General features: G+C 36.3%; 4 protein-coding genes across 4 annotated transcripts; 2 read left to right on the top strand and 2 right to left on the bottom strand.

Annotated features, from left to right (window-relative positions):
- Positions 1 to 26: 26 nt before the first annotated feature.
- Positions 27 to 4,743, bottom strand: LOC147535418 (ferric reduction oxidase 2-like). The gene is made up of 8 exons (XM_086647161.1): positions 4,412 to 4,743; positions 4,024 to 4,126; positions 3,664 to 3,852; positions 3,312 to 3,546; positions 1,728 to 2,055; positions 1,277 to 1,520; positions 467 to 1,179; positions 27 to 389 (listed from the first exon to the last, which is right to left on the bottom strand). The coding sequence occupies exons 1-8, from the start codon at positions 4,593 to 4,595 to the stop codon at positions 250 to 252; spliced, it is 2,136 nt and encodes a 711-aa protein (XP_086503287.1). The 5' UTR covers positions 4,596 to 4,743; the 3' UTR covers positions 27 to 249.
- Positions 4,744 to 7,322: 2,579 nt separating this feature from the next.
- LOC147535417 (uncharacterized) lies at positions 7,323 to 10,332 on the bottom strand. Its single transcript, XM_086647163.1, has 3 exons — positions 9,221 to 10,332; positions 8,031 to 8,570; positions 7,323 to 7,547 (listed from the first exon to the last, which is right to left on the bottom strand). The coding sequence occupies exons 1-3, from the start codon at positions 10,157 to 10,159 to the stop codon at positions 7,446 to 7,448; spliced, it is 1,581 nt and encodes a 526-aa protein (XP_086503289.1). The 5' UTR covers positions 10,160 to 10,332; the 3' UTR covers positions 7,323 to 7,445.
- A 987-nt stretch (positions 10,333 to 11,319) lies between these two features.
- On the top strand, positions 11,320 to 15,468 carry LOC147535416 (uncharacterized). Its single transcript, XM_086648294.1, has 4 exons — positions 11,320 to 11,665; positions 12,629 to 12,890; positions 13,836 to 13,903; positions 15,064 to 15,468. The coding sequence occupies exons 1-4, from the start codon at positions 11,534 to 11,536 to the stop codon at positions 15,313 to 15,315; spliced, it is 714 nt and encodes a 237-aa protein (XP_086504420.1). The 5' UTR covers positions 11,320 to 11,533; the 3' UTR covers positions 15,316 to 15,468.
- A 3,330-nt stretch (positions 15,469 to 18,798) lies between these two features.
- Positions 18,799 to 20,130, top strand: LOC147535415 (putative F-box protein At1g32420). Its single transcript, XM_086650194.1, has one exon. It carries the CDS (start codon positions 18,799 to 18,801, stop codon positions 20,128 to 20,130), a length of 1,332 nt encoding a protein of 443 aa, XP_086506320.1.
- Positions 20,131 to 23,630: the final 3,500 nt, after the last annotated feature.

The following is a 23,630-nucleotide window of genomic DNA, read 5'->3' as shown; positions in this document are numbered from 1 at the left end:
GATTTTTCATTATGGCTCAATACTTCTTTCAAAAGAAAGTTGTGAAATTTTCATATCAAACAAAGGGAAGAAACGAAGAAAGTTTTACACAAAAAAGATGAAACTTTCATATTAAACAAAGGGAAGAAAGCAATTTTCCCCAAGTTTATTTACACACGTACCTTTCCTAATATGATACTGCACTTAAGATGCTTACATTTTTTATTTACTCCGATAATCACGACTAGATAACCAGAATCAAGACAATGATTACCAGCTGAAACTAATCGACTCGAAATTCAGATTATCTGCTAAACCAGATGCACAAATATTTGCAACTTCGTGTCGTAGTTCCTTTGGTCCACTTGTCAAAATACCAATCTTCGATCCTTCACATTCGAATAGAATCTCTGCAACAAAACCAAAATTTTCAGAAAATCTTCGGCCATGCTTACCATTAATGCAAAAAAGGAGAAAGTTAACTTACTCTTTAAGTTGGGTCTAGTTCCAAAGTGCAATTTGGTTGATTGAATAAGAGACTCATTAGGCAAACTTTCCAATTCTCTATCAGCATTATAAAACCAAGAACCGGGCGAGGTCGTCGGAGTAGGTCCATCCAGACCCTGAACTTGCTTAACTCCATGAGAGTTCTTGTTCTTGTTCCATAGAAGAACTACACTTGAAGTCATGGCAATGGAGATACAAAGAAGTAACAAATAAAGGAAAGATTTTAAAGTGAAAGAGAAGATATTATTGGTGTTATGATCGATCGGATAAATATAGTAACGAGTCAGAATACCCAAGAGGATGAGAAATATAATAAATGAAGATGTGATAATCGCGCCGAGCCATAACCAACTGTTTGGACCAAGTGGGGCGGAAATAGGAATATCAGTTGGGTTAGGTTTAAACCAGATTGTTCTTTGGGAGTTCTTGATATCTATTGTTGGTTCTTTGTCTCTAGTAATGTAAGCTTCAATTTGTATTTGAAGTTGGGTGGAAATATCTGAAGGGGTTCCTGAAAATGGGAGGATAAGGTCTAGCATGTTGAGATCTGAACTGTGCTTGAATGAAGATATTAGAATTATTTTTGGAAGATTTTTGCAGTTTTGGGTTGTACTTCTATAGATAATTTCTCGAATTATGGAAATGAATGGTGTGATTCCACTCCCTCCGCTTATCATTACTAGCGTGTCGTATCTGCAAAACATATCGATTATATCATTACTTCCTTACACAATCTAGACCAAAGCGGGTGAGACCCGAAATTGAACAGAGATGTTTAAATAGTTCAAACCTTAGATAATGAGTTGAAACCGGCCCATATGGTCCTTCAATAGAGACCTCGAGGCGATCCATTGATGTAGGCGAAGAAAGGATTTGGTGTAGCTTTTTGGACCAACTTCCAGTACCTTTGATGAGAACACTGAGTCTGTCTGGCTCCAAGTTACTGTTTGAGGTCACTGTGAAAGGGTGCCACTGTAGCTTGGAAATGCTTGGCACATTTACAAAAACAGTACTTGTGGGACTATATCTCAAACCTACAAACACATATAGGAAGAAAAAAAAAACTAAAGTTACATTTCTGCATAAAGGAAAATGCCAATTGGCCCGAATAATTTTGCCCGAGACCAACTGCTGAGGCGGCATTTCCAGTCTGTGTTTTCATGTGTGCCTTAGTTGGGCAGGACTCAGGCCAAAACTTCGGGCCGATTAAAGAGAAAATAAAGCGAAAAATATGATTGTACCTGGAGTTTTAGCGAAGTTAAGTTCAACAACTTCACAAGACAAAACGCGGGAAGAAAGGAGACGGACGCGAGTTCGTGATTGTAAGAAACGTAAGTAGCGATCGACCAAGAAAAGATAGAAACCAGGGAGCATCATGATGGAGTATGAAAATCCAACATGAAATACAAAGAAGAGAAAGAAGAGAGAATAGAGATAATGAGTGTAGAAGAAAAGCTCGAAAAGTTTTCGCCTTATTCGGGGAATTGCAGTTATCCACATTGCTATTCCACATAACAATGCTAACTCTCCTGGCAAAACAGCCACACCAATCTTCTCCCATTTTAGCAGCTGCGTTTTCAACAAATTGGTTTTACAAAGTTAATTTCTTATACAGATTTTTTTTTTTTTGAGATTAGCCTTCTTAAATAAACAATGGTTCTTACGAGAAAGTTCAAAGCAAAACAGGAACTAAATTGTAAATAGTTTAACATCAAAGGACAAAATGTGAATTGAATGTTCTTGAGGACTCAAGTGGAGGTTGCCAAATTATGAGCTGCGGTATTACTGTTACGGCCACAGTCTCAAAAGAAAATATCTAATAGTAGTGTCAGAGAACAAGAAAAAATTAGGTAAACTCCGGACAGAATTCCTATGTAGATTGTAGTAATTTCCTTTTTAGTGGATCAGAATCATCCACAATGAATTTTTTGTCTAGAATTTGTCTGGGTTTTGTTGTTCTTTAGTATTTTTAGGTACATATTCTTATTTGTGGTTTAAATGGAACATGTTTTGCAAAGAATATTCAAAAATCAAGTACAAAGGACTAAGGAATCTTAAATAGCTTTCAAAAAAAAAAGAATCTTAAATAGGAAATTGGAGTTAGTGGAATCAATCTACAACTTTAGACTTGGCAGAACAAAAACCCTAGAAAGTGATCATATGATGAAATGAATCATGATAAGATAGGAATATGGGGAAGAAAATGTTAGGGTTGACTAGTTAACTTCTTATCATTTTGGGCCGTTAATAAAATGTCTAATGTCATAATATTCCCAAAATTTAAAGGAAATAGAACTAGTCGAGTCAACTCATGGACCCACCCGTCACAATATCCTTGAAAATTGGATCTCTCCTCGTGCTCATAATCCCAACCACCAATTTTGAAACATACTAGTACTAATTACACCTAGTATATACCTATGGTCCCATTAGCAGAGAGAAAAATGTTTGGACAGGACTCGGACACTTCAGCTTTCAGGTTGAAGTCGAGGTTAAATTTGTGATCATCCAATTCAAAATCAATTAAAAATGAACAGAGATGACCTAGACATTATATCATCGATTGTTACATCGTTCTTCTTCTATGTGAGACGATTCTAACAGTGTATCCCTATTTTCAGACCAAATAACATGGATACACATTGTGAATTGTATAAACGTTGTATATAACTGTTATTATTATATATTTTGGATTCTAGGAACGCTTGTATAAAACATAAGTAATATGATATTTTTAGTTTATTTTTGCTGCAAAATGATATTTTGAGTTTTTTTTTTTTGATGAAGAAATGATATTTTGAGTTGATTAATCATATCTATATTACCTCAACAAGTTGATGGGTTGAGATCCAAACAATAATGTAGAAAAGACCATGGGCAGTGAAGAGAATCATTGTGATATGTCCGAGCCAAATATGATACTTGATGCTGCCTTCTGATGTGAGACCTAATAACGGCAACAACGATGATCCACGAGTCACCGGAAAGAAGAGGAATGCTAAGCACAGATTCCCAACGAGCCCCATTCTTAGTGCTACATCAGCAAGCTTAGCTTGCCATCTACATTCATAAAAAAAATACACAATTACATTAACAAGTTACATGTATATACATAGTACATTGTTTTAGGGCGATTGTGGATTACATGTAAAACACAAAAAGAAAAATTATACTCACATGTCTTCTCCATATGCAGCAGCCGATTGTTTGGTGATTTTAGCAAAATTAATTCGTATGTAAGTAGCAATGGACCATATTAAGAGTGCAATAAACATCACGAAAAATGCAAGCTCCGTCCCTGATACAATTCCCAACGGGCCTTTCACCAACACCGGTCGTTTCCATATTGAAACTCGATTACTTTCACTGTCATGTCATTGATTTAGTTAGCAAACTCACAAGACCTTATTGACCTTCTCTTAATAATTAGTAGGTCACTAGTTCAAAATTCTTTTAAGGTCAATAAAATTTGAACAAACAAAAAAAGAAGTATTTATTCGCCAAATTATCGGACAAAGAAGAAAAAAAATACTATACCTTTGAGTGTAATCTTCCTCGGATTTGTTTGACAAATGAAGATATACACATCCCAAAGCAGCAATTAATATAGTGGGAAACATGTATAGCAAAAGTCTTGCCCCTATTAAACATACAAAAATATAAACACAAGAACACATAAAAAAAGATATGTAATGGAAAATGACACTATGTCTGGTCACTCTCCCTGTGAATCCAGGCGTGGTAGCATAGTCGGACGAGATTCAGAGAGAGAAAATGAAAAAATCTTTCTAAATTTTGGCGTGCCACATCACCGGTCAGAATTCAGTCGGGAGAGTGGTCGTGCAAGGTTATCCGGGCTCATATGTTATAACTAGCTCTTTCTCTCTCTATCTCAAGTTTGAAAAAGTGGAAAAAGTAGTGTTACCCATTGAACCAAAAAAGGTGGATGAATTGGTATGAGCTTGGATAGTTGGATTCCATTTGAGCTTATATGTACTGGTAGGCATCATGATCCAAAGAAAGATTGAACCCAAGAACACCAACATGACAAACATTCTTATTCCTCTACTCACCATCTTCTTCCCTTCATCAGATCCTTCCACACCCATCTCTCTCTCTCTCTCTCTAGATAAGTGGTTATCTTTCTCTCCCTCTCTCTCTCTCTAAATAAGAGAAGAATGTGTTTTATATGCTGCAATATGAGATACACTTTCATGAGCATAGTTACCCATATTTATAGCCGAATTTTACTATCATACTTTATTCTAAAAATAGTGAAATTTTTTATTTATTTACTATTGTGACACAGAATTCATTTATAATAATTAAATTAGATTTTTCATACTGTAGAATGGTGTAAGCAAAGGAAGCAAGGTGCATGCTTCTCAATTTTCTCCACTTAGATTTTGTTATGATTATTTTAGTCCCAAATTCATTCTCACTCTAATCTTGTTCACCCATCATCTAACGTGGGTGGACAAATACAATGAAAAAGCTAAGCGTTTTATTTTCTAAATCTGATTCTTCTGACTCGTATATGCCTAGACCATCTAACTCAATTGGACCCCATAGTACAAACCCAAATTAGACCAAATAAGTATATTCTGAAATCTGATTCCAAATCTTTAAAATAAATCTAACCATTTGGTAATGGGTTTTCTCACCCTCGTTTTATGTAGGTTCACAAATTTGAATTCTTTAATACTATATATATTACCACTGATGAATGAGTGAAGTCACTAAAATGTGGAAGTGCTTCCACACGTGATATACTTAAATTAGCACAAATTTGTGAGTCAAACACATTAAATATACACCCATTTATGAGTCATTGATTCTCCTCACCGTAGGGCAAGAAACATACTCCACACTTTGACGTATGAAATACTATCACTTGTATTGTTTTAGCCTCTTGCCGATGTAGTCTAAACACTCGCTACCTCATTCTATACGTACAAATGTCTCATAATACAGTAAGAATTAGTGTGTCTTGTGTGCCAACTCATAAATTTAATCCTTGTTGTCACTTGTTTATAATTACTCCAATAGTCCAAGGTTTTATATAAAGTAATTTATTAATCTCATTCATTTAGATGATATATTTTCTAACAATAAGTATGATTTAGTTACTAGGTTTAAAGTGAAACAATTTTTATTCTTCATTTGGATGTATCTTCATGTCCTAAAATTTCACAAGTATGATAAAATGAATTTGGATTTAGGTAGGCAAGAGTGGGCTAAAAAGATATAGATTGTCTTATCAAGTCAAATTATATACTACTACTACTATATTGCTTAATTTAAAGGGAGATGAGGGGGTTGATTGAGTCAAAATTGAAGAGAGTGAATCGGTCGGGGGTAAGGGCGTGAGAATGTGGTGTATGGTCGCGTGTGGGTGCCACTATGTGCGTGTGGAGGAGTGTGTTCACTCACTCTTTCCTCCCTTCCCTTTCTTTTATTAACTTACAAAATTAAACATTCTATTCACCTTATTAATTCTATGAATTCGAAATATTATGAGAATATTCCACAAGAGCAAAGTGTGATAATCAACTGTATATTATGATAATCTTTAGGCACATGATAAGTATGTTGATGGCATGTGTTTTGTGTCACCCAATTAATTAACCCAACAAAAGTCAAAACTTGGTAGCCCAAGTAGTGGAAAATATGGACCTATCCAAAACTCGGAGGTGTTAGTTCCATTTTCAAATGAGGTGGATTTCGTGGGTTGTTGAACCCGAGTTGTTAAGATATAAATAATGTTGTTGGGCTTTACGTCATAATTTATTCATGTTATAGGCTCGTTCTTATTAGGATTTGAATTAGGCGGTTATCGTAATTATTACATCTTTAATGTATCAATGTCATTGTAATGACTACTGTGTAGATCATAGTCAATTTTCAAAAAAAAAAAAAAATTAACCCAACAAAAGACACTTGTTAAGTTTGAAGATTTTTACATGCGAACAAATAAGTGACAGTATACAAAAATGAATCTCATGATAGAAAATGATAAATCCAACTTTTTGTTGTTTTAACTTTTTCTTTTTTTCCTTTTTGAATACCATAAGTTTTCATGTACTTATTTCTACCATAAAACTAGGAATACCATTTTAAGCTTCTAAGAGCATCTCCAATTCAACACTCAATCTTAGAAACTCTGAGTGCCACTTAGGATTTTTAGAGTTTTTTCTTACAAATCCTCTCCACTGCAACACTCTATTTGGATCTCTAAGATGACGTGTCAAGGGTGGAATAGAGATATCTCAAGAGGACACTCTAGAAATAGAGTGCCCTCTTGAGATATCTCTAATTGTCCAACTCATCAATATTTGATTTCAACCAATAGAAATCTCCAATGCAGGATCCTGTATGGAGACCACCACCAGCTGACAAATTAAAGTACATTTTGATACAACTTTCAACAACGGTAGAGCAGTCGGGCCAACAATCTAGCGAAATAGTGAGGAAGGTTTTGCTACCGCTATGATGCAGGGATGGACATCAACATCACCAATTTAGGCTAAAACTAGAGATGCCTTGCTGACAGTAGAATTGGCTTTAAAGCTCCCAGATTGTGGAGGTGTCATTGAATGGATGCTTTGATGATGATATTACAAGGAGACTTGAGTAAGTTATGTGCGTGAGTAGTTACGCTTTGTCCCCGAAAAGTTAATAAGATAGCACATTTAGTAACAAAACATTATTTTATATTGCAATTGTCAATCAATATGAATTTTCACTCGAATAGCTAACAAATCAGGCATTGACCTCCTCGTTAAAAAAAAAAAAAAAAAAAAAAAAAAAAAAAAGATAGTAACAAATAAGGAAAATAAAGAGAAATAAACAAAATTTCCATTTATATACTAAAGGTGGCTGAAGTCTCAAAGTATATACAAATTTTTGGATTTCGAATATATTTACTATTTGGTGCTTCTCCTTTTTATCTCATTCTCCTATAATTGGCTGTACTCACCTTCATGACAAGGACCCACATCAATTCTCATATGTTTCTTCTCTTCTGAAGGCAAAATTCTGCAGCAATTTCTCCTAGGAGACTGTCAAAATTCATATACAAAACCATTAGATATGAATTTATTTAATGGGTGTACACAAAAATTTTACCAAATAGTAGAGTTTTTCTAAAGAAAAATGTCATAAGCTTTCACAATATTTGCCATTATGGGAACATGTTACTGTTTGCGATGTTTAAAAACAGACATCGGTTATTCAGAACCGACCTGCCACAATCTATTTAAGCAGATGTAAGATACGCTTATAGACGGGTCAATCTAAAATAATTAAGGAGACTACTTGATATAAAACTAAGACCGTTGATACTATGCTCGACAAGTATCCTGGCCGAATCTCAGTCGGAGTACTTAGACGAGCAGGATCTAGGGAGAGAAAGTCAAGCACTTCCTTTCACTAGATCTGTACCGACCAAGTACCCCGGTCGGGATTCAGTCGAGACACTTGCCGGTCATAATATCATTTTTGAAAAACTAAACAAATTAGGTCTCACATATATAGTCACATACCTTGTTCCAAAGATGTGGGTCGGGTCTCTTGTAAACTTCAACCCGCTCCACATTCACCTTTTTTCGATTCCACTTGCAAAACCAACGAGAAGCTTGGTGCAAATCATACTCGCTCACTGTCTCTTTAGTTGTAGAGTTATACCTAGCTTCCTTTATGTAATAAACTGATGGATTCTTACACGGGTTTCGGTCAACAGGTCGGGTATTAAACCCGAATCCTTTATAATCTGCATTTTTGTACCAATTAATGAAGGTTCTTTGAGGTTTTTCCATCTCTCTAGGTAAAATTATCCCACTTTGAATCTGAACTACATAACCCCATGACACAGAAATTGTCCATTTTTTATCCTTGTCGTAACATATTGATTGCTGCATTAAAGATGCTGGGTCGAGTTTCATTGGGACCGTTAAACGTTTCATGGCTTCAACTTGTGTAGGTACTGGAAATATCGGCTCAATCACGTCTAAGTGGTGTATTGTTACTAGCGGTGCAACAGGATGCGCGGCAAGTAATCCTAGTGGATTCCCGTACACGTCGAACTGAAAAACATGACAAGTCAGGGTTTGACAAATGATGGTAAAGAAGTCCTACAGTAATGTAGTCAGATGAATGGTGAAGAAAGTTGTAAATGGAAGTACATTAACTACTGTAACTTCTTTGATTAATGACTGTGCCCGACCATAGTGTCAGCCGAATCCGAACTAGAATATGTGACCGGACTAGATTTAGCGAGAGAAAATATTCGACAGTAGAAAAACATACTTAGATAAAGAATGTATAAACAACAATGACGCACTGGCGGAAAAGTCCACGACTAAATATGTCAAGAACTTATGGGTTCCTCTATAAGCACCCCTCATTCTCTACTCAACCTTGAGTGTCCCCAGATTTGCCTATTCCGTGGGGCGCGAAGAGAAAGGGCAAACTAGAGTCAAAATCAATTGAAAATAACAATCAACATGTATGGGCGCTCAAAAAGTGAGATGTTGATCGGATTACGTCCAACCAACATATATAACTTTTTGAGTGCCTGTACCTGTTAATTGTTACTCCATTTTCAGTTGATTTTGACATTTTTTCACGTCGGGACGTGCACAAATGATTTTGACTTAATTACTTTCACTAAAAAAAACCAAAAAGATTCAAAGAAAAATTTCTAGAGAGCAAAAGCAAGAGAGTTTTACTTTACCTGATGGAAACCAGGTTCTTTAGTGAGAGGAACACCAAGTTCAGCCATACAAGCTTGCAATCTATCATCAGACCCATATAACTCTGGGTATCTCTGTATACATTTATCTTGAATTTCAACTAAAGCTTTTGCTAATGGATAACTAATTGCGAATCCACCACCACCATAAGCCATACCATAACTAAAATATATATTCTGTAAATGACTCTCCGATACACTCCCAATATAATAATACCCATTATGATCATACTTATCTAAAACCCTAATCAAATTTTCTGTAACAAAAATTGTATCATCATCACCCATTACAAACCATCTCACATTCTTCAAACCCAATTTAAAACTTTCCGAAACAATTCGAGATATTCGAATAGCCGATCGATCCCCGTGTCGATTTGTGTATTTGAATTTTGATGTATTACCAGAGATTTTAACTGGTGGAAGAAGATGATAATCTGTTTTGTTCTGTTTTATTGGTTTATCTAACCAAACAAATCCTCTCATCTTTTTAGGTTTCCACCAAAGTTTGATGTATTCTTTTCTCTTTTCCCATAATTTTGATGAACCCGCAATTCCAAAAACTATATGTCTAAGAGCTAATCGTTTAATTTTAGATTTGGGAGTTAGAATTGTTTGATTTTGAGGAATGGGTGGTGAAGAAACAGGAACAGAACCAGAAACAGAATCAGAAATTGAGATTTTTTTGGGTTTGAATGGGGAAGATTTGATTGAAGAGAAATCATAAACTTTGTTGTTACTGTTGAATTGAGAACAAGTAAAGAGTTTGATTGAGTAGATGAAGTAAGTTAATGAAGCAAAGAAGATTACCCAGACTAAGATTTTGAGTAGAGTTCTAGTTGCAGAAGAAGCAGAGTATTCATTAATGGCGGTTTTGTTTGTCAACATCTGTATCAAAAATAGCTTCTTGTTTCTTCTCATGGTGTATTTAGGGGTTTTTCTTTGTGGGTTTTACTTGAGGGTTATCATAGCAGAGAGATAAAAAGAACCCTAGAAAAGATTATGATTTTAATGCACTTATGAAGAGACTTTGTTCTTCCATTCATGCATGTAGTACTAATTAAAAAGAAGCTTGTACTATTAACAGTTGTATTAGGATTATGAGTTCTACTAATTTAGGAAAAGCTTTTGATATACATTGTTAACAAAAATATATCTTAATCAGTTAAATCAAGATATGGAAGATTCATTAGGTTAGTATATATTTATGTTGAAATATCAACTAGTATCAATTTGGATCGGTTGAATTTATTTTCTACTCCTACTAGGTCTAGGGCCCATGTCTTTTGAGTTACACGACCATAAAAGTCCTTTGTCTAAAGGCCTCCTCCCCTCACACACTACGAAGGGGTGCCTTTAAACTTCCCTAAAACTCAAGTCCAAGCATAGCTTAATTTGTGTTAAGAATGGAGCATTTTTTTTTCTTCAGAAAATTGACTACCATCTGGTCATTACAATGACATTGATTCATTAAAGAATAACACTGTTGAAACTACCCAAATACCAAAAATACATAAGTGAATTGTCATTTAGTGACTGACTGCCCCTTTGTAATTCATGCACATCTACTGTCCAATAATATAATATGCAAATTTAGATAATAAAATCACATATTAAGTCAACAATCTCTGGTTGGAGTGCTAATACCTTGGGTAATGTCTCTAGATAAGATTAGTTTACATAGTCAACGGCAAGGTGATACCTAAGTGTAGTGAAATCTGAAAAATCCTATAGGAGTGAGAAGTCGATAGTCATTAAATGTCCTAGATACATGACTAATAATTGGTTAATGACTAATTTATTTTCGAAGAAACTACTATTTAGGTCTTGTAATAGTTTTTTTTTTTTTTGTTGTTGTTGAAGGGGTCTTATAATAGTTAGTCATGCTGCATCAATTCTTTTGTTGACCCTCTTATGAAAATGGTAGGTCAACATGCAGGCTGCTATAATTTTACTTCTTTTCTTCTCTTTGGTTGAAGTTTGGTTGTGAATTTCGGGGACAAACAAAGAAAAAAAAGAAGACAAATGCCACGTGTGCAGATATATTCCTACGTGGAGATGACGTGGACCGATAGTTTATAAACAGTAAGAAATATTGAGGAGAGATATAAGAGAGAAGAAGAGAGACGGTACTGGTGGGTGAGAGAGTCTCTTTACAGCTTTCAGAAGTTTCCTTCCCCCATTTGCTGCTGCATCGATAAAGTGTTCCCACCTCAGTTTTAGAGAGAGAAAGAAAGAAACTAGAAACTAGAGATTAGAGAGAGAAACTAGGGTTAGAGAGAGAGAAAGACGATCATGGAGGTAATCCTCCACATCTACGACGTAACGAACAGTGGTTCAGCAAAGACGAACAATACAATTGTTCAGATCAACAAGATCTTCAAAGACGGTATTGGTTTTGGTGGTATTTTCCACAGTGCCATTCAGGTAACCTAACTTAACTTCTCTCTTTCAATCTCTCTAAATCATTTCATATTACCTACTACTACTACTAATTCTGTTGTTTTTCTTTGAGATTATGAAATTTTCAAGTTAAATCCGATAAGATCTAGGGTTTTAAGTTAGAGCTTTATTATGCATATAACTGATCCTATTAGTGACATTGTACTGAAATTACTCATCAAATGATAGGATTTAAATTATGCATCTTAGTTTGAGAATGTTTGGAGTAAAATTTCTTTATTTGGAAAGAAATTTCTTCTCTGATGTTATGTTTGAAGTGATAGTGTCTGAAGAAGGTTTGAGATTTTTGGACATCTAGACTGTTTAATCAGTATTAGGTATTGTTTAAGGTTGATATGAACCCTAAAAAAAAATTTAAAACTTTCTTCTTAGAAGAATTATGTGAGGAGAAGTGGTTTTGCTTATCTGAGTCAAGGATTCAAAACACATGCAGTTAGTGTAAGAGGTTTAGGTTTGTTGATTAACCTTGGTCTCAGAAGCATAATGACACTACCCTTGTGTTACTTGTTTGTTATTGCATTTCGCCACTTCCTTTCCTGTTTTGGCTTTCTTATCACTTGAAAGAAAATTCTGCAGTTTTTCATGATCGCCTAATACGTCATATAAAGCGCAAATCTATCTTTATTCCTATGTTACAATATATGCTTTCGAGTATTCTTTGAAGTGAAAAAGTAAATGTTTTTCATACTATCCTTAGCATGGCAAGTAATAGTAATGCGGATTGCTAAATATCTATATCCGCTTACAGCTCACTATCGTTATCCTTTTAATCCATGTTTGGGGCCGAATCTAGCAATTTGTGCTTTTTAGTGGATGTGGAAGAAAGGAAAATATTTTCTTTTAATTAATTTTTCTAATGGTCTATGACTCTATATCATAAGGAAAGGACATGATGTGTCTTCAATTTGTGGTATCCTTTGTTGGCAGGTGTATGGAGACGAAGAATGGTCTTTCGGGTTTTGCGAGCAAGGAACTGGGGTTTTTAGTTGTCCACCCAGTAAGAATCCAATGTATACATACCGTGAACGCATAGTCCTTGGAAAAACAAACTCTTCTATCTACAAAGTAAATCAGATTCTCAGAGAACTCAGCAGAGAGTGGCCTGGAGTTTCATATGACTTGCTGTCCAAAAACTGCAATCATTTCTGCGACATATTCTGCGAAAGGCTTGAAGTGCCCAAAATTCCAGGTGGATAGATTTTATTTTCCACTCGCACTGGCTTTGCTTATGGAAATTACATTATGAAGTCACATTTTCTATTGTCTATATGAAGTTTATCCGGTTAGTTTATTTCTATATATGAAGTGACTTTTGTTACTGGTATTTATCCAGTTCACCTGAAACTTATGATATCGTATTAATTCTTCTTAAAATTGGACTTAATGGGATACTTGTAGTTGTGCTAAGTAGCGAAGCAAGTTGAGAAACACCAGTACAGTAGAGTACAGGTGTAATTTATTTACCATAAGTTGGGTAGTGGATGATTCTAGGCATGCAACTCCTATTACCCGGGTTTGCGTTGTCATTCACAGAGAGATCATGAAACCTTCTTCATGTCTAACTTAACTAGCATAGAGTCGAACACAATCCTTAAAGCTATTGCTGCTTCGGTTCTGTCTGTGGGTACTTCGTACATTCTGTTGCATGCTTTCTTTGTGGTTTCTTCAACGAGGTAGCTTACATCATACTTGTCACTCACATTTTTTTTTTATTCTCGTTAGACCAAAGACGACCAATTGCATGGCGGGTATATGCCATCGTAGTAAGTTGTGATTTCATACCTTACGAGTCGAATCTCTTTTTCTCACTAGATTAATTGCAACCATTCCAAATCATGGACTATAGAAAGTAAGCTTCTCTGTAGTAGTTAGGAGGGTCTTCTATTTTTGAAATTTTGCTTCTGTTTTTGTTTAAAATTTTATCATAAAACTTGCCTTTTTAGTTTGAAATTTTGATTGTGGATACGTTATATGATTATGGAATGCAGATAATAATCTGGTTATGGGTTAATTAATTTGCCTGAGTTCAGTCTCTCAGATTGCTAAATCGAGAATACCTGATGTACTGGTGATAATTGGTCCAGTTACTTTATGTGCCATACTAACACGTTTTTCCAATTTCTATCTTTTCCAGCTTGGGTTAACCGGTTTGCTAATGCTGGTGATGCTGCTATGGAAGTTGCCGGAAACACAGCATTACGGGTAAAACAATGTCGATATTCTTTCTTTTTGTTGCCTATTACTCCTCTTTCAACCCTAATCTATCAAGCTATGTTGGAAAAGTCGGCAAGGGTGACTAGTCGGCGGACTTGGGACTAGGCATAGTCGCTACTAGTCGTATTTACACGGGACTAGTCGTAGAATATAAATGTATAATTATATATAGGTATAAATATAAGTATTTGGTCTTAATGAAGTATAAACACTAAAAATTCATCCCTAAGAAGCACACATAATTATCAACAAGTTCTACAACATTAATGAAGTATAAAACACTAACAACTAGGATTTATTTGAGTTTATAGAGAAAAAGAGTAGAATATGGGTTCTAAAAAGAAATAGTAAAAAGAGATTGAGAAGATAGAGAAACTTGGAATCTTGTTTGGAGAGCAAGAAAACTTCAAAATTACTTCAATCTGGTTATAATGATATTTGGAGGGGAGAGGAAGCCTGAAAAGCCGAATGAGCAAATTCTAAACCACCTTTGTCGATTTGAGCAAAAGAAAAAAAGGCTCAGCTAAATAATCCCGACTGGCCCGACTAGTCGACGTGGTCCTAGTCGGACCAAGTCGGGGATTTACTCGGAATTCCACGGGACTAGGGTTTTGGCTCCTAGTCGAGTCGGCAAGATGGGGACTGAGGAGTAGTCGGGGTGTACTCGGGGATTAATCCCGACTTTTTCTTCATAGCTATCAAGTCCTCTTTAGTCTTTTCAAACGTTTGGTAGATGCTCAGAAATGCAACGCCCCTTTGACCTTGTCGATGTAGATCCATCGTTATATTTTTGGTGTATCATACTTTAGATTGTAGTGAGACTGAACCTCCTGTTCTCTTACCATATGAATCTGGAAAGAGGTTCTTGATTAATAAAAACTTAGAAAGAACATGCTTGATTTTCACATAGTAGCTCGTCATATTCTTGATAGTTTAGTGCATAGGTTGGGATCGAGTCGTCTGCACAATGTTTTATGCATGTTGTCTCACTGACCTGTGGGGTCCCAAGATATTTGGTCTGGAAACATTTCAAACAGAAAGAAGCACATCCACCATACATATTTGTCTTGGCATGATAGAAATTTCCCTTCGAATTAATTTTGATCTTATCGAGTATTGGACGTGTGCTTATATCATGTTTTTTGCAGTTCCGGCAAGCAAAGGCGGAAATTGTATCTGCAAGCAAAGTGGCATATCGGTTCCTCTCAAATGTTACCTCCTCTAACTCAACAATCACTCCAGAAACTCCAGGCAATTCAAACAGAGGTAGTAGTAGTAGTAGTAGTCCTAGACTCCAATCAGCTTGGTTCAAAAGCATAATGTCTCTTGGCTCAAAACCACCCAATACTCCAGAACTTGAGAACAAAAAGGAGGACTTGATTCCGCAGCAACGAAGATAACCCATGGTAACAGGAAATGACCTTTTATTCTGATCAATACCACTCCAGTGTACTTCCTGAAAAACTTTACAGGGCATGTAAAATTTGATACAGATCCAACTTGACATAAATATTTCCATTTAATCTGGAATGTTATAAAGAGGAGATTAGTTACATTGATGAACTATTTTCTTTCAGTGTGATCTTATAAATGTCTCATGTTTCTGGCTTCACTGAGATGGATCCATATTGGTATCTGATTGTTGCTTTAGGTTTAAGGGTACAAAGACGATGGAGGATCCATATCGGGTAACAGAAGTGGAGTGTTTCCCCTTTCTACCGAAAGGTATTTGTCATGGCATTTCTGTTATAGGCTGCTGGTCCGTTTTTTGTTGAGGGGCTCTTATAGAAGAGAGAGAGAAAGATGGCTAACAGTAGAAGTAAAAGCAAATTACATTTATGTCAATGGATATTTTGGTCACACAAAAAATAACACAAGTATTGTTTTGAGATAGTTGAACGGGTAGATTAACAGCCGATTATCTTTAGGGGGGAAAACTCAACTGATTAATATTACAAAGACACTTAAGCCCACCATAGCTAGCCACTGACTAGCCTTATTTATGCAAGTCTGGACTAAAATCTAATTATATTGGCTCACAGATAGATTCGGTTATGGTTTTGTCTATTCTTCTCCTCTGGGTGGTTTTCTGTTCAAATTATTTTCATTAAGGTCGTAGTAGATTAGAGCATCTCCACTAAAACACTCAAAACAACAATACAAATAATTGAAAGGGGTGCGTGATGGTTGTCTTGTGGTAGTAGAAGAAAGGGTATATTATATATACAGTAACAAAAATGATGATGAGTTCCCTTATTGAAAACTTCCTTCCATATAATAAATAAAAGGGAGAATTACTGAAACCCCCCAACTTTGATAATGCCTTTACTGAAACCCCCCACTTTAATTAGTAATTACTGAAACCCCCCAACTCCGTTTAATTTAACTTTGATATTTTCAATATTACTTTTTTACCCTCTTACGTTTTCCCCCCACTTCTGATAATGCGTTTACTAAAACCCCCACTTTTATTTATAATTACTGAAACCCCCCACTTTAATTAGTAATTACTGAAACCCCCCATTTTTATTAGTAATTACTGAAACCCCCCAACTATTTGAAATGAATGTAGAAGATCAAAACGGAGAGCCTGGATGTCTTGACCGTTTTACACCTTTTTGAGGGTTATCTCTGCTACTTTTGTGCTGAGGGATGAATTATACAGGCAAAGCTTCTTCTGAATCAGTTGTTGATATTGAAGCTGAAGTTAGTGATGCAGATTGATTGATGCCTGTTATCTGGAACCGTAAGATAAATATTTATTTTGTTTTCCGAGTAAATTCATTCATGAAGATACCAAAAGAGGAGCTTCGAGATCTATCATTCGTTTACTGTTTGAAGACATCAGATGCTAGAGTTTTCTTTTGTATATTGTTGTTAACACATTGTGTATTTTATCTGTCATCTTACAACTCAAACAATCTTGGGACAGAACAGTTCGTTGAAATAATAAAATGCAATTATTTCCAACTCCTGAATCTATTCTGAACTACTTTCTCTTGTTACTAAAAAGTTCTATAAACTGAAAGCCTTTCAGAACACAAAAGAAGCTGTTATTGATGAATCTGAGTACAAGTATAAGTCGCATGACGATAATGAAGACAAACAAAAATTGAAAACAAAAACAACCCAAAAAGAATTGGTTTATCTGATAACAAAAGAAGGTATCCACCTTCAAAAGACTCGAATGTAATCGCAACATTTATTTCAGGGTGAAATTAAGGATAACGTCGGTCGTTAAGCTCCTGACGCCACATAACCTTCCCCTTTGCAGACAGGCTTAGTGAGTTGCTTCGGCGACTTTCTGCGAAGAGATAAAACAATTGGGTAAGTACTTTAGATGTAAGAATTACTTTAGATTTTGCATTTTGATGTGAAGTTTCGGGAATTCGGTCTCTTCTAGAGATAAATCGCAGTTTCAAAAATGAAAATTTAACTTAAACCGTATGTAGCCTTTGTTCCCCTATCGCAATTAAATATCTACGAAAGAGATCCCAGCTATTAACTTGATTATCATTTTTGCTCCAATATAGAAGAGACCGAATTCCCGAAACTTCACATCAAAATGCAAAATCTATGCAACAGTTACTGTGCAGCTGATTGAAATTGAGACCACTAGAACCTCAAGTTCGTCTGCTTGGTTGGTATTAGGTCAAAATCATCAAAGTTAATAGCTTTTCCATAAATCTACTTCAAGTTCTGAACTTAATCATCATCTATTCACAGAAGTGGTAATAAATTTCATAAATTGCCGAAAACAACAATGCAGATAAAAATGGGTAGTAGTACAGTACCTATAAAATTAAAAGTCCTAAATGTGTTAATTTGGGGAATAGAGATTTGGGGTTTACCTCAAAGGGAAGAATGGGTTGATAAGGAGACAAATTTCTTAGATGGGGACGGATGAATGAATCACCAGTTAACTTCACTAGGGTTGGGACGATTTGGGTGGGACGATTTAGAGGGAACTTCGTCTGCTTGGTTTCTTCGAATTTGTTCTTCTTGATTAGTACATTCGAACCAGCAAAACGAGAAACCCTAGGGAGAGTTCGCGTTACCTATTAGGAGAGAGAGAGAGAGGCAGAGAAAACCCATTACTGAAACCCTAGTTCGAGTTCGAATGGAGTATTACCGAGAGAGAGAGGGAGCATACCTGGTATTGGTTGAAGTTGTTGTCGTTAGAGAGAGAGAGGGAGCATTACCGAGAGATTTCTTGTTGATTTCTTCGTCTAGTTGATCCCTTGTTCGTCTGGTTGAGAGAGATGATGCTGGTTGGTTTTGGGAGGGAACGATTTGGGTGGGTAAGGAGAAGATAAAACGTGATATAAGCGCCCCACCTTTGACTCGAAGGCGCCCCATTTTCTGCTCCCATTATTAGGTCAGGATTTAGCAAAGGGAGTTTTAAGTCATTTCCCTCCCACTAACGGCCCAAATCTGTTAAATTATACGGAGTTGGGGGGTTTCAGTAATTACTAATTAAAGTGGAGGGTTTCAGTAAAGGCATTATCAAAGTTGGGGGGTTTCAGTAATTCTCCCTAAATAAAAAAGCCTCGCCTCACAATCTCCATTCCAACCCCTCTTTCATCTCCCGACCCGACTTGTGACTTGTGAGAGAGAAAGGCAAGGTGACCAAGTAAGTACTGGAGGAAACACAGCCAGCTTCAGAGAGAAAGGGGAGAAACTTACTTCCTCACCCTGGTATACTCTCTCTCTCTCTCTCTCTCTCTCTCTCTAAGTTCAAACCCTAAATTTGAAGATTTTATCTTCTCATTCAGTAGATTTTGTGTATCAGCTTTCATCACCCTGTGGGTCATTACAACTTCTTAAACTTACTTCCTTTGAACACTAACTAGTTCAGAGTTCAGACTACCTCCCCTTAAAAAATGAACATCATTACTAGTAGTAGTCAGAATATTGGTACTAATGATTTTGTATATGAGATACTATGCAAACTCCCTGTCAAAACCCTTGTCCGTTTTAAGTGTGTTTCTAAGAAATGGTGCTCCTTAATCCATTCTTCTCATATGTTAATCTTGGTTCCCGCACTAATGCCACTTGAAGAGGATGTTGAGGATGTGTTCATAACGGAAACAGAACGTCCTCCTCCGTTATTAGATAATTGGCCTTGTTTCAAGGAGTTCTACTTCTACATTACAGCTGACCTGATGTTGTTTGAAGAAATGGGTACTACACAAGCAGTTGTTCACAGTGTAAAGAAGATTGACTCGTCCTGGATGACTGACATTTCAAACCCTGTTAATGGTTTAATCTGTCTCATTAGTTTGGACTATGGGTACGCTATTCGTACGTTCAGTATCACTTCCCATGAATTATCACCATGGTTTAATTCACCACTGTTTCCCGGAAACAATCACAAATTCGGATTTGGTTTTGATCCTTCCACAAATGAACACAAACTGGTATGTGTGTCAGAGCCACATCAAAATTCTGCTTGCCGTTTTGATTGTGCTGTTTTGACCGTAGTGCCCCAAGATGATAATAATAGATGGAGAAGAATCGACGACACCCCACCTTTTGAACTAACTAATGACTCTGTCTATGTCAATGGTGTTATTTATTGGAGCACTTTTGGTCTTAAGTGTGGCCGTTGGGATACTGAATTTCGTCCTTTGTGCATAGTGTCTTTTGATGTAACAAGGGAGAAGTTCGGAACGATCACAGTCCCTGATTTCATCCTTGACCAACATGAAGTAGCTTCCGATTTCCCTGGCCGTAGAAGGTGTATTCATCCTGATAGACTTTGTAATTTATTACAACTGGATGGGCGTTTAGCTATGATTATCAAAGTGAACAATCATTTGTTCAAGATGTTTACATATGAAGACGATGATGCTTACGATGGGGAGATCAATGGAGCGTCTACTAGTAGTAGTAGTAGTAGTAGTAGTAGTAATGGCAGTTTTTCAAGTACTAACAACGGGAGATGGAACGAAGTGACTAACATAATATTGCCTTTCAATTTGACTAGGTATCACTGTCTCAAGTTTTTTAATTTCTCAGGATCAGATGATAAGATAATCTTAAGATCCACTTTGGGAAAGATTTGTGATCGAGATGTGGGAAAAAAGAAATGTGTATCTTTGCATTGTCACAATTGGAAGAAGGGTGTGTGGGCAGAGGTTGAATTAAGTGGAATGCTTCCCTCCTCCGTACCACATCTCTGCTTCAGTAGCTCTCTTAATACTTTCTCCTAAAGTCTTTTGCCCCTCAACAATCACAATGCTGTCCAACAGAACCATAGTAGAGGGATCGACTTCACCGTATGTCGAAAATCAAGTTGCCTTTTTTTTTTAAAAGTTGGTTTATATATACTGATATAAATGTATGTATTTGGTGAAGGGGAATGTTTGAGTACTAGAACTTATTCCCTATGTGGTGATGAAAAGAAATTCGAAACTTTTTGAAATGCTATGACATTGATATATTCCCTACTATCTATTGTACTACAGTGTTAGTTTCTTTTTGAGTGCAAGTAAGTTCTCTTTCAAAACTTTTCTGTATCTTTTTTTTTCCTATTTAAGAAGTAAAAGTGCCAAGTGTTCTTCAAGAGCTATTAAGGGTTATGCATAAATTCCTTGCAGGGTTTACTTAAAATGATGATAATGTTTTTGTTTATGTTGAATGAGTTGCTTGATGTTTCAGTGACCCGCCTCGATTTGAAGGGTGAATACCCTAGACATTTGGCGATCGAGATGGTTGTTATCTTGTCCAGGAGAGTTTGGGGGTGAGAAGTGAGGTGCACTAGCTGACTACCTACCTTCACTTAGGGTAACACCAATTTGACATTCACATTTGCGAGTCGACACAATAACTCACAAGGACCGAGCTACTTGTCTTAATCATATAGCCTCACATTTGTGAAATTCATATGCTTCACATTTACATGTCTAGTAAGAGGACTCCTCAAGTTCTTTTATAACTTTAAAGTTAGCAAAAGGGTGGAACCGACTCAACTCTTCAACCTGAGTCGTGGAGCAAGAGGTCTGTAGAGTACGCTCGTCACCTCGTTTTTTGCTTTGCCGGAGAGAAATGTCGGTTACGCGGATGGCCAAATATTGTTGAATATCCGTTTGTCATATCTTTCTACTTCCATCTTGCTCTCTTTCAATTCCATCTTCCTCTGGTGCAGGCATTTCAGCATCCTCACCTCCAACTCCATCTTCTTCCTAATTCATACTCAACAACCCTAGTTTCAACATCCCATGTATTCTAACTGCAAATGTATTAGGATCATCCAAACTAAATCCAGATCTCAACAGAGTTGTCTTAATTCCTCCACGATTTCATTATCTGGATTCATCTCCATTGTCTTCTTACCGACATATAAGAACCCATACTACTATCCCTCAACACCTGAGCTTTCATTATTCTTTGGGAGATTTGCTGTTTGGACCCCCTTTCGTATAAATGACTTGCTGTTTGGACTCCCTTTTTCCAGAGTTGCACTTTGGACTCCCTTTTTCAAATAAACCGTTAAATATAACAGTTTAAAAATAAATGGGACATGAAAATACCATTTTACCCTAACCAGAGATAAAAAATACTATTTTATCCTTTACTTACCCTAACCCAACTTAGGTAGTTAACTCACAGGTTAACCAAACCCGAGTACTGACCCGCGATCTGACCCTGGAATGGAATAAAAGAAGAACAATTGTTCTTTTCATCACTGTCAATGGCGGAAGAACAAGAAAAGTCGATCAAGAGAATTGAAAGTCTTGGGAATGGAAGAAAAAAAATTTGATTCTTTCTTTTGATCACTTCCAATGGTTAATAAACTAGAAGAAATGCTGGGAGATTTGGAAAAGATTTCAGAAACAGAAGAGATGAACATTGATACTCCATTTTCAGTTCCAAAACCAGGTACCCACTGTTACTCTCTGCCCATCCACCCACCCACCTTCTCCTACCTTCATATGGAATCTATATAACCCCAAAAATGAAAAAACCTAGTTCTGAGTTTTAAATGAAAAGGAAAATCCCACCATTAACCCAAAAGTAGTATTACTATAACCCAAAACGGAAATCCTCAAAGACTAGGGCTTAATTTAGTTTCTCACACTAAACTGCAAATATTCCTAATTGAAATACTTCCCATTTTAAAACATGGGTTTTGATCAAAATCTTTGATTTATGATTTTCTTCTTATAAAGAATATAACTTTAATTCGATTTTTAGCAAGAAAATTTCATCTTCTAATCAATTTGTTTCTGGAGAAACCTCTTACTCGACCACAACTATCGCTGGGATCCGAAGTGATTTCGACGGGATCAAAGGGAATTTCTAACTGAACCTATCTGAATCTTCGACGGGATCAAAGGGAATTTCTAACTGAACCTATCTGAATCATATGAAAATTGAAAGGAACAAACTTTTTAGGGTTTTGACAAATCGTGTTTTCTGTAATCGGTTAATTTGTTCTTTGTGATTTCAACAATGTATACTAGATTCAATTTGGACAGAGAAGAAATGTATCCACCGATGATGATTTGATTTCTTCATAATTCTGAGATGTTAATGGTTGAATTCATCAAATCTGAGATAAATAAAGCAATCTTGTTTCTCCCTCACTGATTAAAACATAAGAAGTTCTTGAGTATTTGTCTAATTATTTGGTCGGCGATTTGATTGAATCGGCGGCGGCGATGGCGGTGATTGTGGTGGAGATGGTGCAATGAAGTTATTGAATCGGATATTTGAGTCAAGAACATGTCCTACGAAGGTGTGAAATTTGATGTTAAAATAATAGATGATCTACTGAGAAAAGTGCTAGGTGGGAAATAACCCTTGAATAAAAGAAGAAGATGAGTTAAAGAAGAAAGGAGTCCAGATTGCAATATTGATTATACAAGGATAAAGTGGGTATTTTTAAAAATATAATTCTAGAGACGGAATATTCCTATGTGATTCTGTCAAAAGGGAGTCCAAAATGCAACTCTGGAAATAGGGAGTTCAAACTGCAAGTCAATTATATGAAGGGGGGTCCAAACAGCAAATCTCCCTTATTCTTTCCCTGTTTGCTGTCCATCCGTACTCACCAGGCACCAAACAACATGGAGAATCAACAATTCTATTTCATACCACATCTTTATCACCCAAGATGTCCTTGACTGTTTCCCAGAGATCTCGGACGATTACTTCTTCTGTTACCTTTTTCTTGTTCTGTTTATATCATCTAATCCCAATACTTCTTTTGTTGCAGAAACTAGCTTCTTTCTGTGATATTCCTTTAGTTGGCCGACTGCATGTTCAACCATGATTATAGAAACCTTTCTTCTTCTGTCTTTCCAAGAATGGAGAATTCTCAACTACTTTCACCAGTAATGTAGTAGATATCCTTCTGCCGTAATTTCATTCTAGTTACATAATCCTTCAAGCTAGTCATTTCATCACCACTCTTTGTGGAGTAGTATCTGAGCAAATCGGCAAGCTTCACCCTGTTCTGGCTGTCTTCATGGACTAACAAACGACTCTGTTTATGTGAATGGCGTTATTTATTCGAGCACTTTTCGGCAACAAGACATGTGGGATACTAGCTTTGGCCCTTTATGGTTAGTGGCATTTGATGTAAGAAGGGAGAAGTTCAGAGGAGTCACAGTTCCAAATTTCGTCCTTGACCAACCTAGAGATCATTCTGGATACTATTATAATGCTTATACGAGTGATGCCATGTTAGGTGGATGTTTCAGTGACG

Source organism: Eschscholzia californica, unplaced genomic scaffold (assembly GCF_041429995.1).
Source record: "Eschscholzia californica isolate CP2 unplaced genomic scaffold, dmEscCali1.0.p SCAF_6, whole genome shotgun sequence".
In the NCBI taxonomy this organism is placed as follows: domain Eukaryota; kingdom Viridiplantae; phylum Streptophyta; class Magnoliopsida; order Ranunculales; family Papaveraceae; genus Eschscholzia; species Eschscholzia californica.
The sequence above is the reverse complement of the archived record's forward strand: the minus strand, read 5'-3'. Positions and strand labels throughout refer to the sequence as shown.

Excerpts from the sequence above, each read along its gene's own strand:
- LOC147535418 (XM_086647161.1), bottom strand. The coding sequence starts at position 4,595 with ATGGGTGTGGAAGGATCTGATGAAGGGAAGAAGATGGTGAGTAGAGGA. Across the intron at positions 1,521-1,727 it reads TAACTTCGCTAAAACTCCAG|GTTTGAGATATAGTCCCACA; the intron begins GTACAATCATAT and ends ATGTGTTTGTAG. Across the intron at positions 390-466 it reads AACTAGACCCAACTTAAAGA|AGATTCTATTCGAATGTGAA; the intron begins GTAAGTTAACTT and ends GTTTTGTTGCAG.
- LOC147535417 (XM_086647163.1), bottom strand. The coding sequence starts at position 10,159 with ATGAGAAGAAACAAGAAGCTATTTTTGATACAGATGTTGACAAACAAA. Across the intron at positions 8,571-9,220 it reads AAGAACCTGGTTTCCATCAG|TTCGACGTGTACGGGAATCC; the intron begins GTAAAGTAAAAC and ends CATGTTTTTCAG. Across the intron at positions 7,548-8,030 it reads ACCCACATCTTTGGAACAAG|TCTCCTAGGAGAAATTGCTG; the intron begins GTATGTGACTAT and ends GAATTTTGACAG.
- LOC147535416 (XM_086648294.1), top strand. The coding sequence starts at position 11,534 with ATGGAGGTAATCCTCCACATCTACGACGTAACGAACAGTGGTTCAGCA. Across the intron at positions 11,666-12,628 it reads TTTTCCACAGTGCCATTCAG|GTGTATGGAGACGAAGAATG; the intron begins GTAACCTAACTT and ends CTTTGTTGGCAG. Across the intron at positions 12,891-13,835 it reads TGAAGTGCCCAAAATTCCAG|CTTGGGTTAACCGGTTTGCT; the intron begins GTGGATAGATTT and ends TATCTTTTCCAG.
- LOC147535415 (XM_086650194.1), top strand. The coding sequence starts at position 18,799 with ATGAACATCATTACTAGTAGTAGTCAGAATATTGGTACTAATGATTTT.